A 23307-nucleotide genomic window follows, 5' to 3' on the forward strand; every position below is an offset into this window, starting at 1 on the left:
AGGACCCTGAGATCATGACCTGAGCCGAAGGCAGCGGCCTAACCCACTGAGCCACCCAGGCGCCCCTAGAGTAGGAGGGTTCTAAACTGCATGTGCTAAGTGCTTCTGACATGTGGCTTTATTTCCATCCTCCTGTGTCCTGTGCCAGGGAGGAACCATTGTCATTCCTGTTTTACAGATGAGGAAATGGAGGGCAGAGAGGGGGCAATCCCTTCCCCCAGCTTGTAAGCTTTTTAACAGAAATACCAATCTTCAATCTAAGTTTGCCCACTGACCAGCATGAGTACCTGCATGTGTAGGTGTGTCTCCGCCCCCTCTGGGGGCCTTCATGTCCCCGGCTCGTTATCCATCACCCCAGGGATGTGTGACCTGCTGGCCCCACAGGGCCAGGTGCTTGTCCATTGGTTTGGAGTAGAGATGACCCAGCTTTGAGTAGAGGTCTTTGGGAGTAGAGAGGCTCAGGTCTCAGCTGTCCTGAGGGGCGTTGCTGGAGGTGAGCACGAGGCTGCTTGTCTGGGTAAAGACACCAAGGCCTGTACATATACGGGGGTGGCAGAGTTCCCCAGGAAAGACCCTGGGCACCTGCATTAGTGGAGGTGTGCTCTTGTCTGGGCTCCATCACCAGCTAGATAGTCCCCGCTGGGTCACTCCACCCATTCCCAGGGCTGAGGGCTGCCCCCTCTAAATATAGCCCAGTGGGCTGAGCTCAGGCCTATTTTAGGCCTGGGTTGGGAGGCCACTAGCCTTTCCAGGCTCTGAGGAGCCACTGCTGCCTTCATCCTGTCCTGCTACTGGGTGTTATTATCAGCCCCCCAACTGTCCACCACCCGCCATGCCTGAGGAGACCCAGGAAGGTAGGAGAGCATTAATGGGGGAGGGCAAGTCCCCTGTCCTGTGACCCTGTGGACTCTGGAGCAGCCCTGCCTCATCCCATTGACCTCACTTCCTTGACTAGTCATCAGTCACCATGTCCCAGCTTGAGTTAAGGGACCTACTACCCCTTGTGCATGGAGAGAGGGCTTACCACATCTGGAACCCCATGTCCTCTCCTGCCCTGCCTGTCTCCCCTGCTAAGGACAGGGAGGGATTGGGGGGTAGCTACCTGGTCAACTATAGGCTGTGCCCAAGTGGGTGTGGGCAGGGCAGATGCCTGGCCAGCTAGGCTCTTCATTCAGGGAGGAAGCTGGGATCCGAGTAGGCTATTCCCAGGAAGCCTTTGTGCATGTGGCCCAGAGACCGGGAGTGGGTAGATCTCCGGCCTCCTCCAGCTTGAGCCTAAAATGGACCTAACTATTGGCTAGTTGGGATCCCTTGGCCTGGCGCAGCTTAGAGCTAGTTAGGCCTTTGGTGGCCACTCGCCTAACTGCCCCATTGCACCCAAGTACAGAGGTTCAGTGGGGCCGAACAGGGCTGACCAGCTGCCCCACGCTTCTCTGGCCCAGCCGGTCAACTCCCTTACCACATTTTCAACATTTCAGCTGGATGGGGGTGGGGTGCCCAGCCCCCAGTAGTGATGGGAGATGTTTGCCTCCTTCTGGGGTCCAAACAACGTTTATCAAATTTTTTCCTGGGAATGAACAGAATCCGAGTTCAACTTAGGAAGGGTGGGGAAGGGGCACCTGGGTGGTTCAGTCCGTTAAGCACCCAACTCTGGATTTCTGCTCACGTCATGACCTCAGGGTGGTGAGATGAGCCCTCTGTCGGGCTCTGCGCTCAGCAGGGAGTTGGAACCTGCCTGAGATTCTCTCCCTCTCCTGCCCCTCCCCCACTTGTGTCCACAAACACTCCCTCTCAAATAGGTAAATATTATTTTTAAAAAGTGTGGGGAAAGCAGAGCCAGCTGCAGAGAGGAATTTACTATGATCCCCAACCCATCACCCAAACGTGACTGGCAGCATCTCTTTTTACTCTGGGGCATATCAAGGGCCAATTTCAAGCAAATCATGAAGGCTGAGTTCTTGTTCTGAAAGTGACAGACTGAGAGTCCAATCACCCTTGCCCCTATCAGCAGGAATTCCCTCAGTGCCCCCCCTGCTTTGTTATCTAGTGTCTAGCTGGGTATCTGGAGGTATAAGGAGCCAAGATTATTTAAAAAAAAAAAAAAAAAAGTATACTTTTTAGAAATCACAAAATATATTTTTTTAAGATTTTATTTATTTATTTGACAGAGAGAGACCACAAGTAGGCAGAGAGGTGGGCAGAGAGAGAGGAGGAAGCAGGCTCCCCGCAGAGCAGAGAGCCTGATGTGGGGCTCGATCCCAGGACCCTGAGATCATGACCTGAGCCGAAGGCAGAGGCTTTAACCCACTGAGCCACCCAGGCGCCCCCACAAAATATTTTTGATGGGTCTAAAAATCAGTGAAATCACAAGAAAAGTAGACACCCCAGTGACTAAGTGGGCAGAGGCTGGGAATGGATAAGGAAAGTATTTCAGGCAAAGAAACCCAATCAAGGGGCGCCTGGGTGGCTCAGTGGGTTGAAGACTCTACCTTCAGATCAGGTCACGATCGCAGGGTCGTGGGATGGAGCCCTGAATCTGAATCGGGCTTTCTGCTCAGCAGGGAGCCTGCTTCCTCCTCTTTGCTTGCCTTTCTGCCTACTTGTGATCTCTGTCAAATAAATAAATAAAATCTTTTTTAAAAAAAGAAAGAAACCCAATCAAACAGGTCAAGGAAGGCCCTTCCTCATCGCCCAGTTTGGCAAACGTATGTGTACGCATGTATGTATGTAATTTTTTTTTTTTTTTCAGTGAAAAGGCCTAAAGGTGGTGATATACCCTTCTGGGAGCTATGGACAGCCATTCTGGAGGACAGTTTGATGATGGCTTAAAGAAGCCCCTGCTCTTTAAGCCAGTAACTTTGCTTCTAGTAATCTGTCCTTATTAACAATTAGGAAATTGGGGAAAACCTTCATACTCGCTGATGCATGTCCTTTCCTAGGGGTTATTAGCTTCAGAAGGGAACTGGAAACAACCTAAATGCCCAGGCAGCCTCAAAGGGAGGCGGCAGGAGCCTGTGAACAGCTTGATAACAAAGGCGGGTCTCCTGTTACAAGGCTGAGTGAAAACAGCAGGGTTCACAGAAGTACAGCTGAATCACAGATCTCAGAGGCCGTTAAAGCAGGCCCTGGGGGACAGGTGGCACCCGGCTAGGAGAGGGGTGCTTCTGTGGGGCATGCAAAGTTGCCAGACACTGGGTCTGGCCTGGTGGCTACCTCACAGGGTCTGCAGAGCAAACTGATAGCAGAAGCAGGGATGAAATTTCATGCACCGTCAGTCGAGCCCTCCAAGGCTGCTAACTCTTTAGGAATGAGCAGGCAAAGGAATGCCTAAAAGTCCTTGCGGTACTCACTGGGGGGGGGGGGGGGGAGCCAGAGCGAGCAAGTCAGATGGACCTCCTGCTGTCGTGGGTGTTACCAGGCCCAGGGGGCTCCATGGTCATCCTGGTTCCCAAACAAGGATCATTTCTGAGTTGGTTTTTGGGGCATTTGGAGCCAACCTCCCTTTGTCCTTTCCCATCTTCTCTGAGTCCCTGCTGCTGCTGGAAACCACCTCAAAGAAGGGGGGGGGGGGGTGGCCTGCTAGCTGAATCAGTCCTGCCCTGTCCCAGCAGACACTGTGGCACTGACAGCGAGCTCCAGGAGCAGGGAGCCACTGGCCCCCAGCCACACACAGGAGGTGCGGCTGCACCAGGTGGAGTCCATCAGTGACCTGCACAGCGGAGGTGAGGGGGGCAGGGCGGCAGGACTGATGTACTGGGAGTAGGGAGGAGGGCAGGTACACCCCCTACCCTCCTGATGCCCCATCTGCCCCCCAGGTTCGCTGCGCCCCTACCTGGCTGAGGAAGCGCAGCCATGGGATGAGCTGCTGGGCATTTTGCCCCCATCACTGTGTGCCCAGGCTGGCTGTGGTCCCCTGCAAGGCCGGGGAAGCTTCCTGATGCTGCTGGCACTACTGGTGCTCACCTGCCTGGCGCTCGCCATTCTGGCTGTCTATCTGAGCGGTACGGACAGACAGATGGATGGTGTGGGTAGCAAGTGGGGACTGAGGGTGAGGAACAGGGCCTGGAAGGCACTTCCTTCTGCATGGTTGGAGGGAGCAGCTGCTGAGGCCGAGGCAGCGAAGGGTGGGGAGCTGTGGGGTGGCAGGAGGTCTGATGACCCCCTCATTCCTGCCTGTCCCCAGTGCTGCAGAGCGAGTCTCTCCGCGTGTTGGCACACACCCTGCACACCCAGGAAGAGACGCTCCTCAGGCTCCGGCTGGCCAGCCTCAGCCAGCTGCGCAGGCTCAACTCCAGCGAGGCCCCCGCACCCAGCTGAGATACCAATGGGACCAGGGCTTGGGGATGGGGGGGGGCGGGGATAAAGTGGCCAAGGCAGGCTTCTCCTGACCCACCGTTCTGCACTTCCTTGGTGAGGTTTCTGTACCAGAGTCTGACCTGACCACATGCTCCCCACCTCTCCTGTCTTCAGGCCAGGGCTGGCCAGGTTTTCTGGTGCCAAGGCCCTGGTTTGGGTGGCCCAAGGTCAGAGGAAGCAATACCAGCCTCCTGGCTCCTTCTGTGGCCTGTCAGCAGCTTCTGGCTTCCCCCAGACGTAGATTCAAATCTAGAAATAGCTGCTCCCACCCCAGTTGCCCAAACTCTGCCAGGCCTCCCAGCGGGGATCCAGTGCCTCAGCACTCAAGCAGGAGAACTCTGAGGATGGGGAGGACGGCCACCTGAGGAGACGGTCTTAAAAGGCAAAGATGAGATGGAGATGGTGCAGAGCCCACGGGGGCGGCAGATGGGAGGGCAGGCGGAAATACCCAGAGCTAATGGCCACAGAAGGCTGAGCATTCAGTTTAATTATCTCTAATAATCTTTAAAAATCAGCATATAGATCCATTCCAGGCACCCTCGTGTCCCCACCTGTTTCGGTGCCATTTGGCAGATGCCGTTCCCCTCAAGGATGTGGGTCATCCCAGAAGAGCAGGGCTCGAGGAAGGAGAGCAAGGGACAGCCCTCCTACCATGTGCCCCACAGCTCTGGGATAAGCACACATCTGGCCAGGCCTGGGACAGGGCAGGGAGAGGCCACAGCGCTGTGGGCAGGGGCAAGGGGCCAGGATCCCAATTGCCTTGGCCTCTGGCCACCCCATCCCCATGTCTGTTTTTGGTTTTGTCATTAAAAAAATAAAGCGATGATTCCTGGCAGGGACGAGTTGTTGCAGTGTCTTCTGTTAAAAACACAGGCACGGGTGTGGACAGTCTCTTCTGCTGGCCCCGCCTCAGAGGAGGTCTGCCCGCTTGTCCCGCACGCGGCTGCGTGCCTTGGTCCGTGCTTTGAAGGCAGCAGCGTTGTACAAGTGCTGGAGTGGGGGCAGCGAGCGAGGCTCTGGTGAGCCAGGGAAGGGGAGGCCCAAGCCCTTTCCTCCAGCCCCTGCAGAGCTCTGGGCCTCGAGGCCATGGGAACATGGGGAAGAGAAGGGTGCCCGAGGGTGCAAACCTTCTCAAAACGTGAGATCTTGCAAGCCTTCAGGGCGGCGGCATCCAGCACCAGCACAGGGCCCAGGCCAAAGATGTCACGGAGGAGCTCGTTGTTCTGGGGGACGAAACGGGCAGTGAGCTGAGGCTGGTCCACAAGAGCCAAGCTGGGCAACCCCTCCCCGTCCGTCCTCCCACCTGGAGGTGGTGGTGCATGCCCGATCCCAGCACGTCCTTGAAGGCAGCGTAGGCACGGCGCCGCGCCCAGCTGTCCACATAGAGCACCTCGAGGCCGAAGCGGATGGACTCTTCCTCACACTCCCCACCCTGCAGCATAGGGGGACCCACAGAACAGGGCTCAGCGGCTGTGTCCAGGGAGCACTCTCACCAGGACACACGTGCTCACACGTACCTCAACGAAGTGCAGCACGGCACGGAAGGTGGAACGCTGCCGCCGCCGGTCAGCCTTGGCACGGTACTTGTTGCTGTCAGTGGCCAGGGTCCGCAGGGCGCTGCAGAGGGCCTCCATGTCCTCGTATAGAAAATCCTCCTGCAGCGGGAGCAACGGAGGGTGTGTGAGCAGAAGCCCAGGCCCTGCACACTCTCAACATGGGGCTGCCCAAACCCTTCCTCTCACGGCCAAAGTGGTTTCCTCCTTTGCCTGGCCCCCCTGAATCCCTTCCTGGCCCCTATCTGGGGGTCAGACACCCCTCTCAAAGCCCCCACCACAGCACCCGGCATCTGAGTCTGTGTTAGGGTGACCTCCCCTCTGTCACAACCTAGGGCTGCCCTAACTTCTGCGATGTCCCCTGCATCCAGCCTAGGTTGGACAGGTGGTGTCAGGAGGCCCCCATCCCTTCCCTTTCCCCACTCCGCCTCACACCTCAAGGTCCCGGGCAAGCTCAAAGAGTAGTGCGATGGTCTCGCCGGCAGCAATTCGCAGGTTCACGCTTTCGCTGGACAAGAGCTGGGGCAGCCGGGGCAGCTGCCTGGGGAAGGGGCAGGCTGAGCTATGTGTGGGCCGGGGCCTTGCTGCCTTTCCCCTCCCACTCACAGCGAGCAGTCACTTACCTGTCCAGGATGTGGCTGATATGGGCACTGGGGCAGACGGTGAGGAGCAAAGCCCAGGCCTGCAGGGCAGCGCAGAGCAGGCCATGCTGGCTGGCAGGGACCACAGGGACTGTGGAGCCACCCACTGCACAGGACCGGCTGAAAACGCTTTCCAAGCAGTTTAGGCAAGACATCAGGTCCTAGGGACACAGGGAGCCAGTGGGAATGGCTCAGGGGCAGAGCCAGGGCCTAGGTGCTCTATTACCTGTGCCCGGAGATGACTTACCTGGACATCGGCAGCAGCCACATAGCACCCCAAGCCAAGAGCAGAAGCGCACTGTGGGAAGGGGGGCAAAGCCATGCCACAATCAGAGTGAGCCTGGGTTCCTGGCCACAGGGCTCACCCTTAGAGTAGGGGAGCCTGAAGGCAGGTGGAACCCACCTCTCTGCTTTGGGACTAGGGGATAGAAGGGGGTCACAGAGCCTCAAACACTCACGTGGAGCCGGGCAGCAGGGCTGGCTGTGCTGTCACTGAGCACAGACACCAGGAGGGGCTGCAGGCTGTGGAAGAGCTCCTCGCCCTTGGGTCCAGGGCCCAGCTGCACGCAGAGCAGGCCTAGCACAGCAGCGGCCAGCGCCTGCTCCTCGCCCTTCCCTGGAGGAATGCTTTCCGGTCAGCCCATGCAGCGAGGGTCAGCACCCAGCCAGTTCAGGTCTCCCCTGAGCCCCCAGGGCCCAACCTTTCTTGAGGCACTTTTCCAAGGCATCAGCCAGGGTGAGGCGGCGCTCCAGCAAGAAGTCGGGGAGTAGGCGGGATGCCAGGGCCAGGCGAAGGCTCTCAAGAGCACCCTGCCGGGTCTTGGCACTGGGGGACGAAGAGAGGGGACCTTGTGGGCCAGCCCTACTGGGTCACACTTGGCATGGGCTGAGCAGGGACACGGGTGTGGGGGTTGGCCAGCAGTCAGGGGTACCTCTTATCTGTGAGGCAGTCCACATACTCCTTCAACTTCTCCTCAAGGTCTTCCTGCTGGCCCTGCTCCTCCGCGGCATCCCCCCCTGCAAGGTCAGCGGGTCAGCCCTGTGTCTTGACCTATCCCAGGGAATCCCCACAGAGGCCCTGCCACCTCCCACCCGCTCTCACCAAGGCTGTCCTCGGCTGCAGTGCTAAGGAGGCTGGGGCATTCACTGGTGGTGCTGCGGGCCTCACTGACGGCCTCGTCCTCACTGGAACCTGAGTCAGCCTGGGTACTGCTCCGGGCACCTGGGAAAGGTTGGACACATTTGTGGCAGCACCTGGCCTGCCTCCACTGATGAGGGATGGCTGGGGGGTACCTCACCCAACCTCATAAGCCCACGAGAATAAAATCCTGCCCCTTTCAGAGATGAGGAAACAGAGACTGTGGCATGGGGCACCGGGTCTGATTCAGGGAACACTGAGCCAGGAAGGAGGAGAAAGGGAAATGAGGTCCATCAGCTGGAGAACATCAGACGCGAGGTCCAGCCGAGGAAAACCCGGCAGGCTTGGTGAGTAGAGCCTCCTTGAGACTATAGTGTGCTTTACAGAGATTGAGAGCCTGGTAGCGGTAGACAGGGCTGCACAGGCCCCACCTAAGCCTGTGGCTGAGCCTGGAGTGGGGTTATTTCTAGGCAAACCCTGGGAGAGCTCAGCTACTCGCCCAGATTATGCCTAAAAATGGCCAGGGCAAAGGTCAGGGGCTTAATTATAGGATCTGTATATATAGAATACATACACACACAGGGTTCAAATTCCAGCTTCCTATCTTAAAAGAGGTGTAACCAAGTCAAATACCTAGCCTTTACCCCCTCAATTTCTTCACGTGCAAAACAGATGCTAAAAGACTCTTCTGGTATAGCAAATATATATCTATATCTGTTATAGATAATAACTAAACAACTAGTTGTGGCTCTTCTGTGGGCCAACATCATCTATCTGCCCTGGGGCAGAAGCCCAGCTCCTAGTGGATGTGGGTGGCTGCCCCAGGCTTCAAGCATACTGTCTTCTGAGATCCCCCTGGACCATCCCAGGCCTTTAGCTTTGGGTGAATGGACATACAGCACCCTCCTGATCCTGGGAAATGCAGAAAATGGAGTGGCCCCTGACCCCGTGAGTCCCTGAAAATAGGTAAACAAAGGAGAATGTCAGGGTCAGCATAACGTACACTCCTGTGTGTGGGTTCTGCCCAGGGTCAGGGGCTGACTTTGGCAAGGGCAGCTGCTGCAACAGAGCCCCAGATGGGTTCTGGTCATCAGGCTGGTCCTAATTCTCAGGAACTAAATACTCCATGTGCCTGCTGGACAAAGTTGAGCATGCATCCAGGCCTCTCCTCACCTCCTCTCTTACTACCCTAACCAGCCAAAGCAGCCCAGCCTCCCTCATGTGCTCCCTCCAGATGCCAGGGCTTGGCACAACTTTTTCTCTCTGCATAGCACTCTCTTCTTCACCTTCTCGGGATTCACCCACAAGCCCCTCCAGAACTCCTTGGTTCCTAAGTGTGGAGCTGACACCATTTAATGAACTTATCCCACAGCACCAACACTTCTGGAATGTCGCTACCCTCTTAGATACCCCCACACCCAAGTCCTGTTAGGGTTGTGGCCAAGTCTGAGCTGTGCGTAGCAGGCACCCCATTCCTGAAGAGTAAACATATGTGTTTACTGCACCAAAACACACTCCTGTTGGAAGCTGATAAGTCTCAGAGCCGCCTCGGGCTCCAGGGCACTCCCCAACCCTCCTGCCAGGCCCACCAAAGCCGTGCCAGGCCCACCAAAGCCGTAATCCTGCAACTTCCCTATAGCCGATCCCCTTAGTACTCCCCGGCAGGCTAGGCCTCCCTCCAATTTCCTAGTCCAGTCCAGGAAAGCACCAGGTAGTGGCGGGGGGACAGGCTTCCTGCTCGGTTCGGCGGTTTGTCCACCATAGGAAGCAACTGGGGTGCGGCGGCAATGCGGGAAACTGAGGCGGGGAGGCGCCCACCGGTTTAGGGCCGGTAACGCGAGCTCCGGAGCTGCAAGCAGTGCGCTAGAGTTGGACACCCACGTGGCCGCTGCCTCCTGGGGCACGTGCCGACGGCGGGGGAGTTGCGGGACGCAGCGCCAGGTTGGTCGAGGGAGAAGTCTCTGTTCAGGACCCTCCGGGACACCGACGGGAAAGCCACGCAGGACCCCGCTCGCGGTTCACTAGTTGCTCGCCACTTACCCGCTCCGCGGCGCTGGGCGCCCTTGCGGGGCGCGCTGCCCTTACGGGCGCGGGGCATGCCGGGAATCAGGAGCGCGGGCGCGCGGAGGGCGCGGGGTCAGGGACCCGGCGGGTGAGGGCTCCAGACCGGCGAGACGCCGGCCGCTGGGCTAAGCTGAGACTTGGGCAGACGACGGGAGCCACACGCCACACGCGACACCATCTTCGCGAGGCGCCCCGCCCTGCCAAACGGGTCGGAGCGCCCCGCCCTGCTAAACGGGTGGCCGGGAATGTGAGTTCTTGGCCATTGGGTTCAGGCCCACATCCACGCGGCTGAAACTACTAGTCCCAGGGGGCTGTGCGCGCAGATGACGGCCGGCCGGCTTGGCGCAGAGCATCTCGGGAATTGTAGTGTACTCCCGAGACCCAAAAGCCCACGACGCTCTCGCTGAACTATGCACCCACAATGCCCTACGGTCACCCACCCCCTCCTCCCGTGTCCATGTGCTTCCCAGCACAGTCATTAACTCTGAAGCTGCGGCCTTGGAGCAGCCTACCACGGCAGGCAGGACCGGCATTTCTTGACACTTGAGGCTGGACGTTCGCCACAGAAAGAGCGTGGGGCTTGGTAGAACTGAGTAAACAGTCAAACCTTAGGCAGTGAAAGAAAAAGTGACTTTATGATGAAGCAGAGGAAAGACAACAGCTTAGCACTTACAGACCTTAGCCGAGATCTTGGAGCCTACCTGTCCCTGGATGGGTCTCTTATGACCTTTCCATGGACTTGGTGAGGAGTTGGAACAGAGCTCTGGGCTGGCAACCCTAACCATCTGAAACGCTGACTCTCCCTTGGGCTGCTTTCTTATCAGAAGGGATCCAATGATCTCAGAGGAACTTTGGTTTTGAAATGGTGCAAGCAAAATAATAATAATAAGGTAAAATGGTGTAAACCATTTTTTTTCTGGCCCCTTCCACTTCCCAGGGGTCCCATGGGAAGTGGGGTGTGTGTGTGGGAGGACTGAGTATAAACTGAATAGAACAAGTGTGGGACAGGGACAAGATACATATGGCAGCAGGGACAAGAGACACAGGAGCAGGTAACTTCTGGCTTTACGCTGCTGCTTCAGGCCTGGGCTCCTGGCAGGTAGGGCCAGCCCAGCCCAGGTAACAACGGCAGCCAAAGGACTCCCAGGGTCCAGGGCTGCCATCTGGCTGCAGGTGCAGAAAGGCTTCCAGCTGTCCTTCATCTTGCCAGGCACAGCGCCCGTGGCCATGGCACCGTTGGTGACTGCAGGCTATGGCTGCCCTGGTCACGTTGATTACATAGGGGCCCAGGGTGCCCACTAGGTAGTCATGGAGATGCCAACACTCCTCCTGAAGAAAGGGGAATGATGTATCAGTGTTCCTGCTCCGTGGCTCTGACATGGTCTTTTCCCCAACCCAGGGACTCTAGCATGGGCTGCATGGCAGGTTGGAGGGACAATGTTCACCTCAGAGCTGGAGAAGCTCAGGTCCCCCCAGAGCACCACGCCGGCTGCCCCAAGTGCTGCGCTCACACCAATGGTCTGCACAAGGTCATCCTGGAGGCAAAGAACAGCTAAGCCAGGGCTGAACTGGGCGGATCCAACTGGGCCTACTTCCACCTTTGAGAAACTTTTCTGGCTCATCGCCATGATCTGGTTTCATATCTAGAGTAAGATTCCTTGGCACTGAGCCTCTAAGTGGCTTCTCCGGTCCTCCACTCAGAAGATGTTTCTCCTCAGACAAGGGCTCCAATGGCTGGGCTTGCCTTCCTCTTCAAGATATTCCAAGGCAGAGCCAAACTTCCTTTTCAGATGCTCCAGGATGGGACCTCCCAGGAAGAACTAGATCAGAGCCTCCCCATCAAATTCCCCTGGGGCAAGGTCTTCTCTTCAGTCAGGGCCTTGCCTCCCCATTCATGCCTCCCCACTCAGACCCCTAGATCTCAACTTTTACTCACCCGAGACAGGAACCTCCCAGAGCTCCGGTGTGTGAGGCGGGCATAGGCCAGAACAGGCAGAGGATGTGGGTGTCCAACAGAGGCCACACGGAAGGCTTCCTCCAGGCGGTTTCGGACAAATGCCTGGTGGTAGATGGGTGGCAGCCTGGGTGGGAGGTAGATGCTAGGGAAGAGGGCACTGGAGGCAGCCCAGAGCCAATGAAGTTGGGTGTTGCGGGCAAGGGCAGCTGGGTGGCAGTGTCCCGTGTAATTGGAAGTGATACCATGCCAGCCATTGCTACAGGCTGGGAAGCGGTAGAAACCCCAGAGCCCGTGGGGTTGCAGGGCTTGGCCCAGCCGCAGTGTGTCCTCCATCAGGGCACGGGCTGTCTGCTCAAAGCCAGCACGGGCCTCATGGAGCTGCTCCTGGGGGCTCAGGTCGGGGAATACCCGCTGTGCCCAAGCCCATGAGGCTGCCTGATAGGCTCGGCGGCGGCCCCAGTTTCCAGCCCAGAGTGGGCTCCATTCCTCCCAGTCTAGCACTGCAAGGCCAGCAAAGCCACGTCCTAGGCTGCGATGGATCTGGAAGGCAGCCCGTGCCAGGTGGCGGTCAAGAGGGACAACCTGGGGGATGCCCCCATTGTGAGCTGTGCCCCCGGGCCCAAGGTAGGGATAGAGGCCAAGCTGGTTCTTGTAGAAGATGGTGATGTTCTGGCCATGAAAACGCTGGCCACGGTTGGCTGTGATGCCCAGGGCCTCTAGTGGCAGGTGCACGCCGAAGCGAGTCTTACAGTGTGCTGAGGGTATGTTCCACAGCACAGAGAAGGGGCGTTCAGGAGCCCACACCAGGGGTTGGCCAAACCCTAGGCACAGGGCTACTCCAAGCACTAGGGCCAGGCCCAGCAGCATGATCATGCCCCAGGGATGGAAACCTGCAGGAGAGAGGAGCTGTGAGCTTAGAGTCCAATTCCATGGCCATACCTTCCACACAGCCTGGAAAGCTAGGAACACTCCCCCACTATTCCCCACAAGGATGAGGGGGTGGGGAAAATATGGCCCCCCTGTAGTCCTCTGGCCCCCTCAAACCAGCCACACCATGCATCGGCCTGGGCAGCTCCCCTCCCATGCTCTCCCTCTTTGTCATGGGACCACTGTGCCCTCTGACACCTTGCTTACTCACAGTTCTCACCAGTCCCCTTCTGTCCTCTGTCCATCTTGTTCCCTGCCCCAGGAACACGTAACACCCTCCCCCTTGCCTGGCTTGACTCCTACTTAGCACTCAAATCTCTGCTGTGACATTACCTCCCCCGGATTTCCAATGGACTGAGGGTATTTAGGTTCCCATTGTCCCAACATAGATCCTGCCACTGTATGCCTGTGGCAGGATCAAGGCCCTATCTGTCTAGTTCCTCATTGCCCGGGCCCAGTCTAGGGCCTGACACACAGTAGGTGCTCAGTGAATGGTGATGAATGAACATGGAAGAGAACAGACAGACACCTTGTCACAGTGGCCTGGCAGAATGGGAGGGGCAAAGGGTAGGCTTCCCTTCATCCAGGGTCCAGGGCCAAGGTGGATCCCAAGGATCTTACAGAGACAGTGATCTAAGATAAGGATGGGGGGTGGGAGTGGGTCAACAAATACACTGTCACAGCCGCACCCATCAGAAGCCTTTATTCAGCCACACTGACAGCTCTGAGCCCCAGCTATGGAGCCTCTCCCAGCCCTGCTGGTGCTCGGGCAACAAGCAGCTTCCAGGTTCTAGGGACTGAGCTATGGCCAATGGGGGTACTGAGGCCATATGAGGCTGGTACTGTCCTAAGCAGTCCATCGACCCTGTAGACAGTAGTGCTTTGCCGTGGGTAGCCCTCAGATGTTCTTTTCCATCCAGAATATGGGGCATCCTCTCAGGTCTTGGTACTGTGTCTCCAGCAGACTTTGTGGAGGGGGCCTTGCAGGAGGTGGAGGTGAGGTGGTCAAGGGCTCAGGCAGGGGAGGGGGTGGTGGCAGTGCCGGCCCCTTGGGGGCTCTTGGGGCAGTCTGGGCAGTTAGACTAGGAGGCTTGCAGGGCGGCCGGGGAGGGGGTGCTCTGGGGAAGGCCTTGAGCAGGGTGGCAGGCAGCCGTCGGCTGGTGAAGACCAGGCCCTGCACAGGCTCACCCAGCTGGTAGCCCAGGTGGGCGTAGAACTGCAGCTGGTCGTGGGTGGTGAGGTGCAGCCGGCGGAAGCCCCGGGCCTGAGCAAAAGCCTCCAGGCCCTCCATAAGACGGCGGCCAAAGCCACGGCCCCTCAGAGCCCGGGCCACCACCACTGTCTCCACCAGGAGGCTCTGGGGCCGGTCCAGCACCCGTGATAAGCGGGCATGACCCACCACAATGGGGAGTGACTCGGGTGTGGGGCGGGGGCTCAGCAGCATCAGGCAGAGGGGGAAGGCATCTGAGGACTGGCCCAGGGAGTGCAGGCGGGAGGCTCGGCTTCGGGGCCACTGCTCATTGATGAGGTCAGCACAGGCATCCAGGAGCTCAGGTCGGCAGTGCACAGGCTCCAGGGTCAGTTCAGCCAGGTTGGGAGCCGGGGTCTCCTCTGGCTGGTGTGCGGGATCCAGGGTCAGCTCAGTGGAGCCAGGACTGAGGATCATCTCTGGATGGCATGCAGAACCCGGGGTCAGCTCAGCTAGCCTGGGGCTCAGGGTCAGCTCTGGTGTGCAGGATCCTCGGTCAGCGCGGCCAGGTTGGATCTCAGGGTCAACTCTGGCTGGCATGCAGGATCCAGAGTCAGCTCAACTGGGCTGGTACTCAAGATCAGCTCTATCTGGTGTGCATGGTCTAGGGTAGGGGTCAGCTTTGGGGGGCCAGGGCTCAGAGTGAGCTCTGGCCTACATGTAGGATCTAGGCTCAGCTGAGTCAGGCTGGGAGCCAAGGTCATACCCTGCTGGGTTGCCGGTGGCTCAATGGAAGGCTATGGATTAAGAGCACGGTTGCCAGACAGTGGTATTTCCTCGGACCACAAAGGTGCTCCTCTTATGGACAATAGCCACGTTAAGCTGTACCAAGAGGGAGGACAGGGTTGGGGCAGGGAGGGGCTGACAGAGTGCTAGGGAACCCAAGCATCCTGCAACTACTAAACTATACCTTGTCCCTATACTCACCTGATGACACAGGTAACCTGGAGACCATCCCCTATACCTGACTCACGTGGACAGCAGAGGAAACAGATCCAGCATGTCCTGCCCCACACTGGAGGGAGGCCAAAGGCTAAGGCTGGGGCAGAACCCAAAAGTCCTGGCCCCAGCCTCTTGTGGCTACAACTTTGTCCTCCCCAGGACAGTGGATTGGTCCTACCACCATGGCTGGCTGGCCATCAGACAGAACATGCAAACTAGACACCAACACCCCCTACTTTAGCCCATTCAGAATTCTCTTTGGAGGAAACACAGCTAACCCCAAGAGCTCTATGTCCCTTCCTTTTCCCTACATTCTTGGTCCCAGTCTTTTTGGCTGCTTGGGCCACGCCTGCTACCTGAGCAATCCTGGGGCACGACTCACCCATCCATTAGGATCGGATTTCCTCCCCTGAACTGCCTTCCCTGCCTGCAGCACAGAGTCCACTGTCCCCTCCCCGACATTGTGCAGCTCAGGACACTTTGCTTGGGCAAAGACACAAGTGTCCCTTCAGATGGGGCCCCAACAACACTGGCAAGGGGCTGGCTCACAGTCCCACAGCAATGTGGCTCTTGCAGGCTTGGTTCCCCCCTGGCCTGAGTTTCGTAGTCACCCTAGATAAAGACCACAGCTTCCTTCCTAAATCCACAAGGGTGTCCAACGGCCACCAGGTTGGGGGCTCAGACCTCCTGCGCCTAAATCCCATTGTTTGCCTAAATCCCATTGTTTGCCCATTCGACCCCAGGCCCTGCTGCCAGGAGGGTCTATGCTGGGGGATTTCTGGCGGTGGGGTATCCGCTGGGCCGCACGCTTTTACTCACCTGCTCCAGAGATGACGTCCTAGCTCCCCTTCCCCACCTTCCCAAGAAGGTCCCCTAAGCTTGAGGCCAATTCCACACTGGTCATGCCCAGGTCGGAGCCCCCACCCCCACACACTATATCCCAGAGGGCTGTGAGCACCTCACCTGCATCAGCTACCTCCTCAGCAGCCGCAACCCCGGACCTAGAGGGAGGAAGCCCCAGGACCCGCCCGCAGGCTTGGAACCCCAGACGTCCCCGCGGGCTTAACCCTTTCAGTGCCGACCCCACCTACTGTGGGCGGGGCTCATGTATTCTCAGGGAGAGGCGGCAAGGCTGTCCTGTGGCTGTTTCCCCCTCCCTCCTAGTGGGTGACAAACCGTGGAGCTTTTGGGGGGGGGGTTGCTTCGGGAACTGGACTCTGGGTGGGTGTGGCTCGGCATGCTCTGGGAGGGAACGACAGACGCAGGGAAGGCGTGCGGGGCGGCATAGCCACTTGAGGGCCGCACGCGTGGGGCGGACGGGAGACACTGAGGACGAACACGCTGCGCATGGGAAGAGGGAGGTACTGACATGTTGAAGGCAAGATCTGGGATGCTCCGCGTCCTCGCTCCGCGCTGGCCGGTTTCTCGCTCTGTGGTTTGGTTTCTTCCGACCGCCCGCGCTGGCCCCTAGTGGTGTGGCGGACGCACTGCAGCCGCCGCGGCCCGCAGCGCCCCACCTGGTCCGGATTTTCCCTAGGCCGCCAGATCCCACCCCGCCTCCGCGCGTCACCTCTTAGGCTCCGCCCCCGGTTCAGCGCGTCATAACACGGGGCCGACGCAGGTCGGGTCTTTGCCCTGGCTCCGCCTCTGTCTCTCCTGCCGTAGCCAATCCACAGCTTCCGGCTCCGTGCGCAGCAACGCTGTGACCCAGCGCAGGCTCCACCTCCTCCTCGACCGTGCCCTGCTCAAGGCAGACGGAGTTTCTGGCTCTTGGGCACAGCTTAAGTTCTCCCGGTTTCCGTTCGGCCGAGGTCTTGCCCGGACCCATCTCGCCAAAGCCTTGACCGGGTGGGCCCCTCCTCCACCTGGTTCTACTTCCGCCTTGCCTTGTCTTGCCCCATCCTAGGCTCAGGCAGGTCTCGGACCCCGTTGGCTTCCAGGGGTAAAAGGGTTCTGTGTAGAAACGGAGCTTCCTCCTGAAATTTGGGTCCTATACTTGGAAGCAGCCGTCCTTGGACAGACATCAGGACAGAGTGAGAGAGACGAGCCTTTCCTGTGCTCTCTGGCATCCCAGCGCGTGTACGTTTTAGGCACTTAATAGCTCTTGAAGCAAGAATCATGTCTGCTTTATTTGCGAGGGTGGTACCTGTGAGCAGGTTCAGGTTGCGTGCAGGGCTTGTTACTGTCAACACACAGGAGGAGCCAAAGGGCTTTACCTCTATGGCTAGACAGCCTGGGTTCCACCTAAGCCTCTCATATTTTTCTGGCTGTGCAGCCTTGGGCAAAGTGCTTACCCTTTCAGTGTGTGCCTGTTTCCTCACAACCTCATGTTAGGATTGAATGAGTTTTTCCACTTAAAATGCTTAACATAGGACTTGGGAGGAGTAGGTCCCCAGTGAATGTCAGTTTGCTACAATGTCATGATTGTTACAGCTTAAAGACTGGGCTCAGGGGGCACCTGGGTGGCTCAGTGGGTTAAAGCCTCTGCCTTTGACTCAGGTCATGATCTCAGGGTCCTGGGATCAAGCCTCACATCGGGCCCTCTGCTCAGCGGGGAGCCTGCTTCTCTCTCTTTCTCTGCCTGCCTCTCTGCCTACTTGTGATCTCTATCAAATAAATAAATAAAATCTTAAAAAAAAAAAAAAAAAAGACTGGGCTCAGTGTCTCTGGAGATGTTTATGACCCTGCTGGGTGGGTGCTGGAGTTAGAGCCTTCAGCTGTCCTGGCCTGTAAACATGTGTGCAGGTGCAGGCATGTGGTGTTGATGGTCTCTGAGAGTACTCCTGACTGTGACCATGGCTAATGTGATAGCCATGATAGTACTTCAGAAAGCTGTGGTCAGGCTCAGACTGCATTCGGCTGTGAAATCAGATAAAGAAAACCTCATTTAAAATGGAGTCGAGGGGGGCGCCTGGGTGGCTCAGTGGGTTAAAGCCTCTGCCTTCGGCTCAGGTCATGATCCCAGGGTCCTGGGATCGAGCCCCACATCGGGTTCTCTGCTCAGCAGGGAGCCTGCTTCCTCTCTCTCTCTGACTGCCTCTCTGCCTACTTGTGATCTCTGTCAAATAAATAAAATCTTAAAAAAAAAAAAAAAATGGAGTCGAGGGACGCCTGGGTGGCTCAGTCGGTTAAGTGTCTGCCTTCGGCTCAGGTCATGATCCCAGAGTCCTGGGATCGAGTCCTGAACTGGGCTCCTTGCTCAGCGGGGACCCTGCTTCTCCCTCTCCCTTTGCTGCTCTCCTTGCTTGTGTGCTTGCTCTTTCTCTCCTTCTGCCAAATAAGTTAATTAAAAATAGGGGCGCCTGGGTGGCTCAGTGGGTTAAAGCCTCTGCCTTCGGCTCAGGTCATGATCCCAGAGTCCTGGGATCGAGCCCCACATCGGGCTCTCTGCTCAGCAGAGAGCCTACTTCCTCCTCTCTCTCTGCCTGCCTCTCTGCCTACTTGTGATCTCTGTCTGTCAAATAAATAAATAAACAAAATCTTTTAAATAAATAAATAAATAAATAAAATAAAGTGGAGTCGAGAGGCTAGAAGGGGGAACTCAGACATATCACTCCTTGCAGCCCTTTGCAGACCCAACAGGAAGGAGCCTACTTTACACCTGCAATGGGAGGAAAGGTTTTCTCATTACCTGACAACAGCCCAGCCAACAAGAGTCTCATAACTCAATGAAAAGCCATTGCCACCACCCTTCAAACTCCCAGTTTACTCCAGTGGATTTTCTGTAACAGGCCCTTCCAACTACCCCCTTTCCTCTCTAAAACAGCATTCCTCCTCTTTGTTCTCCAGACTTGCCCATGGTTTTGCAACAGGTCGCATGTCCCAAATGGCACTACTTTCCTGTTCCCAAATAAACCCATTTTTGCTGGTAAAATAACTACTTTATTTTTAAGGTAAACAGGGGGCTCCATGTGTGTATCCTGGTGTATGACCAGTCACTACGTGCCCTGCTGCTCACACCGTGCTCCCTTCCAGCCACGGTAGCAGCGACATTGGAACTCCACAGCCATCCGCATCTGATCCTCAAGTGAGAGGGCACCTTGTAAGGTCAGGGGCCGGCCACCACGAGCAAGCTGGATGGAGAAACTGGTGGGGTTGAGGATGAGGAGGGCCTCAGGGTGGCTGGGGCGCCGGGCACAGCGGCCATGGCCTGAGCACAAGGCTTGACTGCACAGAAGAGCCCCACTGGTCACGTTGAGGATGAAGGGCCCCAGTGTGGTGTCCATGTACTCCTTGATGGCCTGGCAGGATTCCTGAGTGGGAGGAGGAGCATCGGGGACACACAACAATAGTGCATGGCCCCCAGCCTGCTGTCCCAGCCAGGACTGCAGGGATAGAAAGGGCAGTCCAGGGTCTTCCCAATCAGCCTGGCAGCTCCACCCCTGTCCCCACCCTAACCCCCCATCCTGGGCTCATTGAGCTTACCTTGGTTTTTGTGTTCTCCCAGCTCACCCAGAGCACCACTCCTGCTGCTCCCTGGGCTGCACTTTCCCCCAGGCTGTGCTCCAGCTCATCCTGGGGAAAGGGACAGCACAGCTCTGAGAAAAAAACACAGCTTTCCTCCTCCCTACCCCCCCACAGCAGATTGCTGTAACACCACTGGATGGGACAAATAACTCATAACCCCCACCGGGGGCCACCCTAGTCTCCCATGGCAAGAGGCAAGCCTGTCACTGTAGCCTGTGAGTGCCATGCAGCAGGCACTCCATCTTTGTGATGAAGGCCAAAACATTGCCGAGCACAGATCTTGGCACCCGGTAGGAACTCAAGGAATGGAGTAATGGACAAAAGTGCCCCAAGGCTGTGTGGCCTCCCTTACTGGATCTAATGCCTGAAAAAGTAGGCTACAAGGTGGGTGGGGTCATAGGAGACTCACCAGGGGCAGAAAGCGGTTCGTCCCGTCATAGAAGATCTGAGCATAGGGCAGCACCGGCAGACTGGGGTCCCCAACACCCATAGCCATACGGAATGCCTCCCCTACGCGATGCCGCACGTACATCTGTCCCTTCCCTGTGCCCTCCAGCTCTGCAGGCAGGTAGATGCTGGGATAGAGGGCACGGCTCTGGCCCCAAAGCCACCCCAGCTGGTCATTCTGGGCACTGACCCCCGGTGGGCACTGGCCAGTATAGTTGGGGCTTCGAAAGTCATAGTTATAGCAGTCCGGGAAGCCATAGAAACCCCAGAGGCCACGAGGCCTCAGTGCTTGCCCTAGCCTGAGTGTGCCCGCCATCCAGGCCTGCGCAGCCTCCTGGAACTGGTTCCGCGCTGCTGCCTCCACCTCAGGAGCTGGCCAGTCGGGGTGCTGCTCCCGGACCAGTGCCCGGGAGCGCTGCCGGTAAATGTCCTTGGTGTCCCAGTTGAAGGCCCAGCGTGGGCGCCACGCCTCCCAGTCGATGACCGCCAGCCCTGAGAAGTCGGACGCAGGGATGGCAGCCAGGATGTCCTTGAAGGAGCGGGCCAGGTGGGTCTCAAGGCTGGCATTCTGGGGCAGGCCACCAAACACAGGCTCCGCGGAAGACGTGTAGTAGGGGTAGGTGCCCAGCTGGTAGCTGTAGAAAATGGTCATGTCAGGGCCGCGGAAGGTCTGCCCCGGGTTGGCCACCACATCGAAGACACTCACATCCACGTCCACGCCGTACTTCTCCAGGCACCACTGCGTGTTTGCATTCCAGATGGTGGTGAAGGGCTGGTTGGGTACCATGGGGCTCCCGGAGCCTTTAGCCATGCTGAGCAAGCTCAGGAAGAGGGCATAGGTGGGAAGCAGGTGGATTGCCATGGCAGAGGATGGGTCTAGGGAAACCTGGCCAGGGGAGGCAAAGCTGAGAGCAGGTTCTGAACACTCTTACCCCTGCTTAGAGAAGGCTGGCCAAGCCCCTTGCTTATTAATCCATCTCTGCTCCACTTTGGGTAAACATTGACCTTGGCTCAGGGCTCAGGGAGGTCAGAGGGCGAAGGAAAGGCGTGCAGGGGGAGCGCTGCCACTGGAGGGCACATAGAGTTGCCTCGAGGGTGGGACCTCTGCCTTCTTGCCTCCCATAGGCTTTGCCTTGGCCTACGCTAACCAATCCCCTTCCCCAAGAGCCACAGAAGCCACCACTTCTGTTTTGAGAAGTGCGGCTGAGAGCCAGGCCCTCGGCCCCCAGGCTGACCTGACTGATGGGGGGGGGATCCTTTCCTGTCTCTTCCCCTAGGAATCCTGGCCAGCCATTGGAAGAAGAGATGCTCAGCAACCAAGAACAGGTCAGCCCAACCCTCCTGTATACCCACCAGTCTGCCCACTTGTCCCTGCTGACCTCAGGGCTGAAGGGCCTCATCCTCCAGATTTCCTGACCCCAGCGGGAGGGCCTAGGCAGGGCTCAGCAAGATTCTGTTCCTCAACTCTGGCCCCAGCTGCACCAGACTCAGAGGAAGCTGCTGCTGGAAACTCTGAGCTTTTGTAGGGGGTGGGGGGGGTCACGCCACCCAGTCTGGGGGAGGGCTGAGGGGCAGGCTGTGGGTTGGAAGGCTGAGCCCCGCAGAGGGCTGCCTTGGCACCCCTAACAGAGTGCCTTGGTGGGAGGTGGGGCTGGGCCGGAAGCAGCCCCGCCCGCAAGGTCAACACCAGGCCGGCTTTGTGGCTTTCTTTGGATCGGGGTGGGGGTGGAAGCTTGGGTGGCAGACCCCGCTGGGCAGGTCTGTGTGTGGTAGCAGAGTCTGGGTGTCTCGGTACTGTATCCTGAGGGAGCTCACTTCCCTGCATGGCTGCCTTATATCATCTGTGGGCCTTGGGCACTTTTACCTTTGTGGGCCCCTTCCTCAAAACATTAAAAAATGAGGGGCACCTGGGTGGCTCAGTGGGTTGGGGCCTCTGCCTTCAGCTCAGGTCACGATCCCGGGGTCCTGGGATGGAGCCCAGCACCAGGCTCTCTGCTCAGCCTGCTTCCCTTCCTCTCTCTCTGCCTGCCTCTCTGCCTACCTGTGATCTGTCAAATAAATAAAATCTTAAAAAAAAAAAACATTAAAAAATGCATTTTAAACTGTGCTGGGGGCGCCTGGGTGGCTCAGTGGGTTAAGCCGCTGCCTTCGGCTCAGGTCATGATCTCAGAGTCCTGGGATCGAGTCCCACATCGGGCTCTCTGCTCAGCAGGGAGCCTCCTTCCCTCTCTCTCTCTCTGCCAGCCTCTCTACCTACCTGTGATCTCTCTCTGTCAAATAAAATAAAATAAAATCTTAAAAAAAAAAAAAAAAATCTTTAAACTGTGCTGGTGCAAGGACAGGTACCATCCAGGCTGAAGTCATTATTCTATGTTCCATTATGAGTAAATATTTTCCTCTGCTTGAAAAAGTGAAGACATTTCTTGGGCCCCTGGAAGTATGGCAACCCCAGGCCCTACACCCACTTGCCCTAGGTGGGGGGTGACTAACTCCCCTCTGCTTTAGGGACAAGTCTGAAAGGCACTGTCTATGATGTTGGGGCCAATCAGCGAATGTGTCTTTGTGAAGCCCTGGTCAGCTACGGCCCAGGCCTCTGCGCAAGGCCCAGTAGTGTGTGCGTGTGCAAGTGCGGACCCAGTACCTGAACTGGGTGTGAGAGTCCGTGGTCTCGTGACTGAGACCCCATGTTTGGGTGAGCCTGGGTGTGTCAGTGACCACATGCTTGTTCATTCCTTTGTGATTTCACTTGTTTGCTGATTCAGAAACTGATTACTGAGACTTGCTAGGTGCACAGGCCCAGGCCCAGGCCCAGGCACGCCTGCCAGGGTGTGGTGAGGGAAAGCTCATGGACCTGGTCTGGGCGAGAGTGCTGCCTGAGTCTAGGGCCCAGTTTGAGCCTGAGCTAGGGATACCCCTCCCCCGCAGCACAGTGGCCAGTGAGTCAGTGATAGCCGGCTACCTTCTGCACTCCATCCCCCAGGCTAGGATGGAGAAGTTGACAGCACCAGAGGAGGATCCCAGCACAGGATCTCACCACAGAGGTGGTGGCTGCTGTTTTATTCAGGAATCAGGGCCACAGAGTGATGACCATTAGGGGCAGGGAGCCTGGCGCAACTCTTGAGGGGTGGGGGAGAGCATCAAGGCAGCCCCGACTCCCTCTCCCTGAGGGTTCACAGTACCTTCGGGTGCCCCCAGAAATCTAGTGCCGCGATTGGCACAACTCAGCCAACTGTCAGGCCAGCAACCTCCAGCAGCCTCGGTTGAAGAGAGACACTCCAATGGTGGAACGGCAGGAAGATGCTCCCCAGATGCTCCCCCTAGAGCCCTGCAGACAGAACTACCCCTGCTGTGCTCCGCTGGCCGGACTGGCCCAAGTGCCGTGTGTGTCTGGGGTCTGTCCAGCTTCGTGGTCCAGCCCTGCCTGCTCTCTGGTGACGTGCACACCCCAGGTCTGAGCCATCTTACTCTGCTTTACCCTGACCCACCCACAGCTGTGGCTGTCCCCGAGTTGCATCTTCCGCAAGGCTGTTGTCCAGGTCCTCCTGGAAAGGGATGTGAGGTGATCA

The 23307-nt window shown here is 57.5% G+C and overlaps 5 protein-coding genes across 9 annotated transcripts; 1 reads left to right on the forward strand and 4 right to left on the reverse strand.

Annotated features, from left to right (window-relative positions):
• Positions 1 to 520: 520 nt before the first annotated feature.
• Positions 521 to 5195, forward strand: LSMEM2 (leucine rich single-pass membrane protein 2). 2 transcript variants are annotated; one of them, XM_032320475.1, is made up of 4 exons: positions 521 to 854; positions 3609 to 3722; positions 3816 to 4001; positions 4184 to 5195. In XM_032320475.1, the coding sequence occupies exons 1-4, from the start codon at positions 833 to 835 to the stop codon at positions 4315 to 4317; spliced, it is 456 nt and encodes a 151-aa protein (XP_032176366.1). In that variant the 5' UTR covers positions 521 to 832; the 3' UTR covers positions 4318 to 5195. The 2 variants fall into 2 exon arrangements, with proteins under 2 accessions (XP_032176366.1, XP_032176377.1); XM_032320486.1 differs by having other exon boundaries at positions 3612 to 3722.
• On the reverse strand, positions 4825 to 9985 carry IFRD2 (interferon related developmental regulator 2). Of its 2 annotated transcripts, XM_032320440.1 has the most exons (12): positions 9729 to 9980; positions 7653 to 7772; positions 7483 to 7567; positions 7252 to 7376; positions 7009 to 7166; positions 6798 to 6848; positions 6533 to 6711; positions 6345 to 6450; positions 5874 to 6011; positions 5660 to 5788; positions 5484 to 5579; positions 4825 to 5346 (listed from the first exon to the last, which is right to left on the reverse strand). In XM_032320440.1, the coding sequence occupies exons 1-12, from the start codon at positions 9784 to 9786 to the stop codon at positions 5266 to 5268; spliced, it is 1326 nt and encodes a 441-aa protein (XP_032176331.1). In that variant the 5' UTR covers positions 9787 to 9980; the 3' UTR covers positions 4825 to 5265. The 2 variants fall into 2 exon arrangements, with proteins under 2 accessions (XP_032176331.1, XP_032176341.1); XM_032320450.1 differs by lacking the exon at positions 6345 to 6450 and having other exon boundaries at positions 9729 to 9985.
• Positions 9986 to 10316: 331 nt separating this feature from the next.
• Positions 10317 to 16201, reverse strand: HYAL3 (hyaluronidase 3). Of its 2 annotated transcripts, XM_032320502.1 has the most exons (4): positions 15791 to 16201; positions 11689 to 12599; positions 11198 to 11287; positions 10327 to 11081 (listed from the first exon to the last, which is right to left on the reverse strand). In XM_032320502.1, the coding sequence occupies exons 2-4, from the start codon at positions 12580 to 12582 to the stop codon at positions 10818 to 10820; spliced, it is 1248 nt and encodes a 415-aa protein (XP_032176393.1). In that variant the 5' UTR covers positions 12583 to 12599; positions 15791 to 16201; the 3' UTR covers positions 10327 to 10817. The 2 variants fall into 2 exon arrangements, with proteins under 2 accessions (XP_032176401.1, XP_032176393.1); XM_032320510.1 differs by lacking the exon at positions 11198 to 11287 and having other exon boundaries at positions 10317 to 11081.
• NAA80 (N-alpha-acetyltransferase 80, NatH catalytic subunit) lies at positions 12612 to 16655 on the reverse strand. The gene is made up of 3 exons (XM_032340469.1): positions 16652 to 16655; positions 16197 to 16568; positions 12612 to 14418 (listed from the first exon to the last, which is right to left on the reverse strand). Exons 1-3 carry the CDS (start codon positions 16653 to 16655, stop codon positions 13535 to 13537), a joined length of 1260 nt encoding a protein of 419 aa, XP_032196360.1. The 3' UTR covers positions 12612 to 13534.
• A 2031-nt stretch (positions 16656 to 18686) lies between these two features.
• On the reverse strand, positions 18687 to 21688 carry HYAL1 (hyaluronidase 1). Of its 2 annotated transcripts, none has more exons than XM_032320524.1 (4): positions 21121 to 21688; positions 19704 to 20627; positions 19253 to 19342; positions 18687 to 19080 (listed from the first exon to the last, which is right to left on the reverse strand). In XM_032320524.1, the coding sequence occupies exons 1-4, from the start codon at positions 21139 to 21141 to the stop codon at positions 18766 to 18768; spliced, it is 1350 nt and encodes a 449-aa protein (XP_032176415.1). In that variant the 5' UTR covers positions 21142 to 21688; the 3' UTR covers positions 18687 to 18765. The 2 variants fall into 2 exon arrangements, with proteins under 2 accessions (XP_032176415.1, XP_032176424.1); XM_032320533.1 differs by having other exon boundaries at positions 21095 to 21688.
• Positions 21689 to 23307: the final 1619 nt, after the last annotated feature.

This window comes from Mustela erminea, chromosome 1 (genome assembly GCF_009829155.1).
Source record: "Mustela erminea isolate mMusErm1 chromosome 1, mMusErm1.Pri, whole genome shotgun sequence".
NCBI classification, from domain to species: Eukaryota; Metazoa; Chordata; class Mammalia; order Carnivora; family Mustelidae; genus Mustela; species Mustela erminea.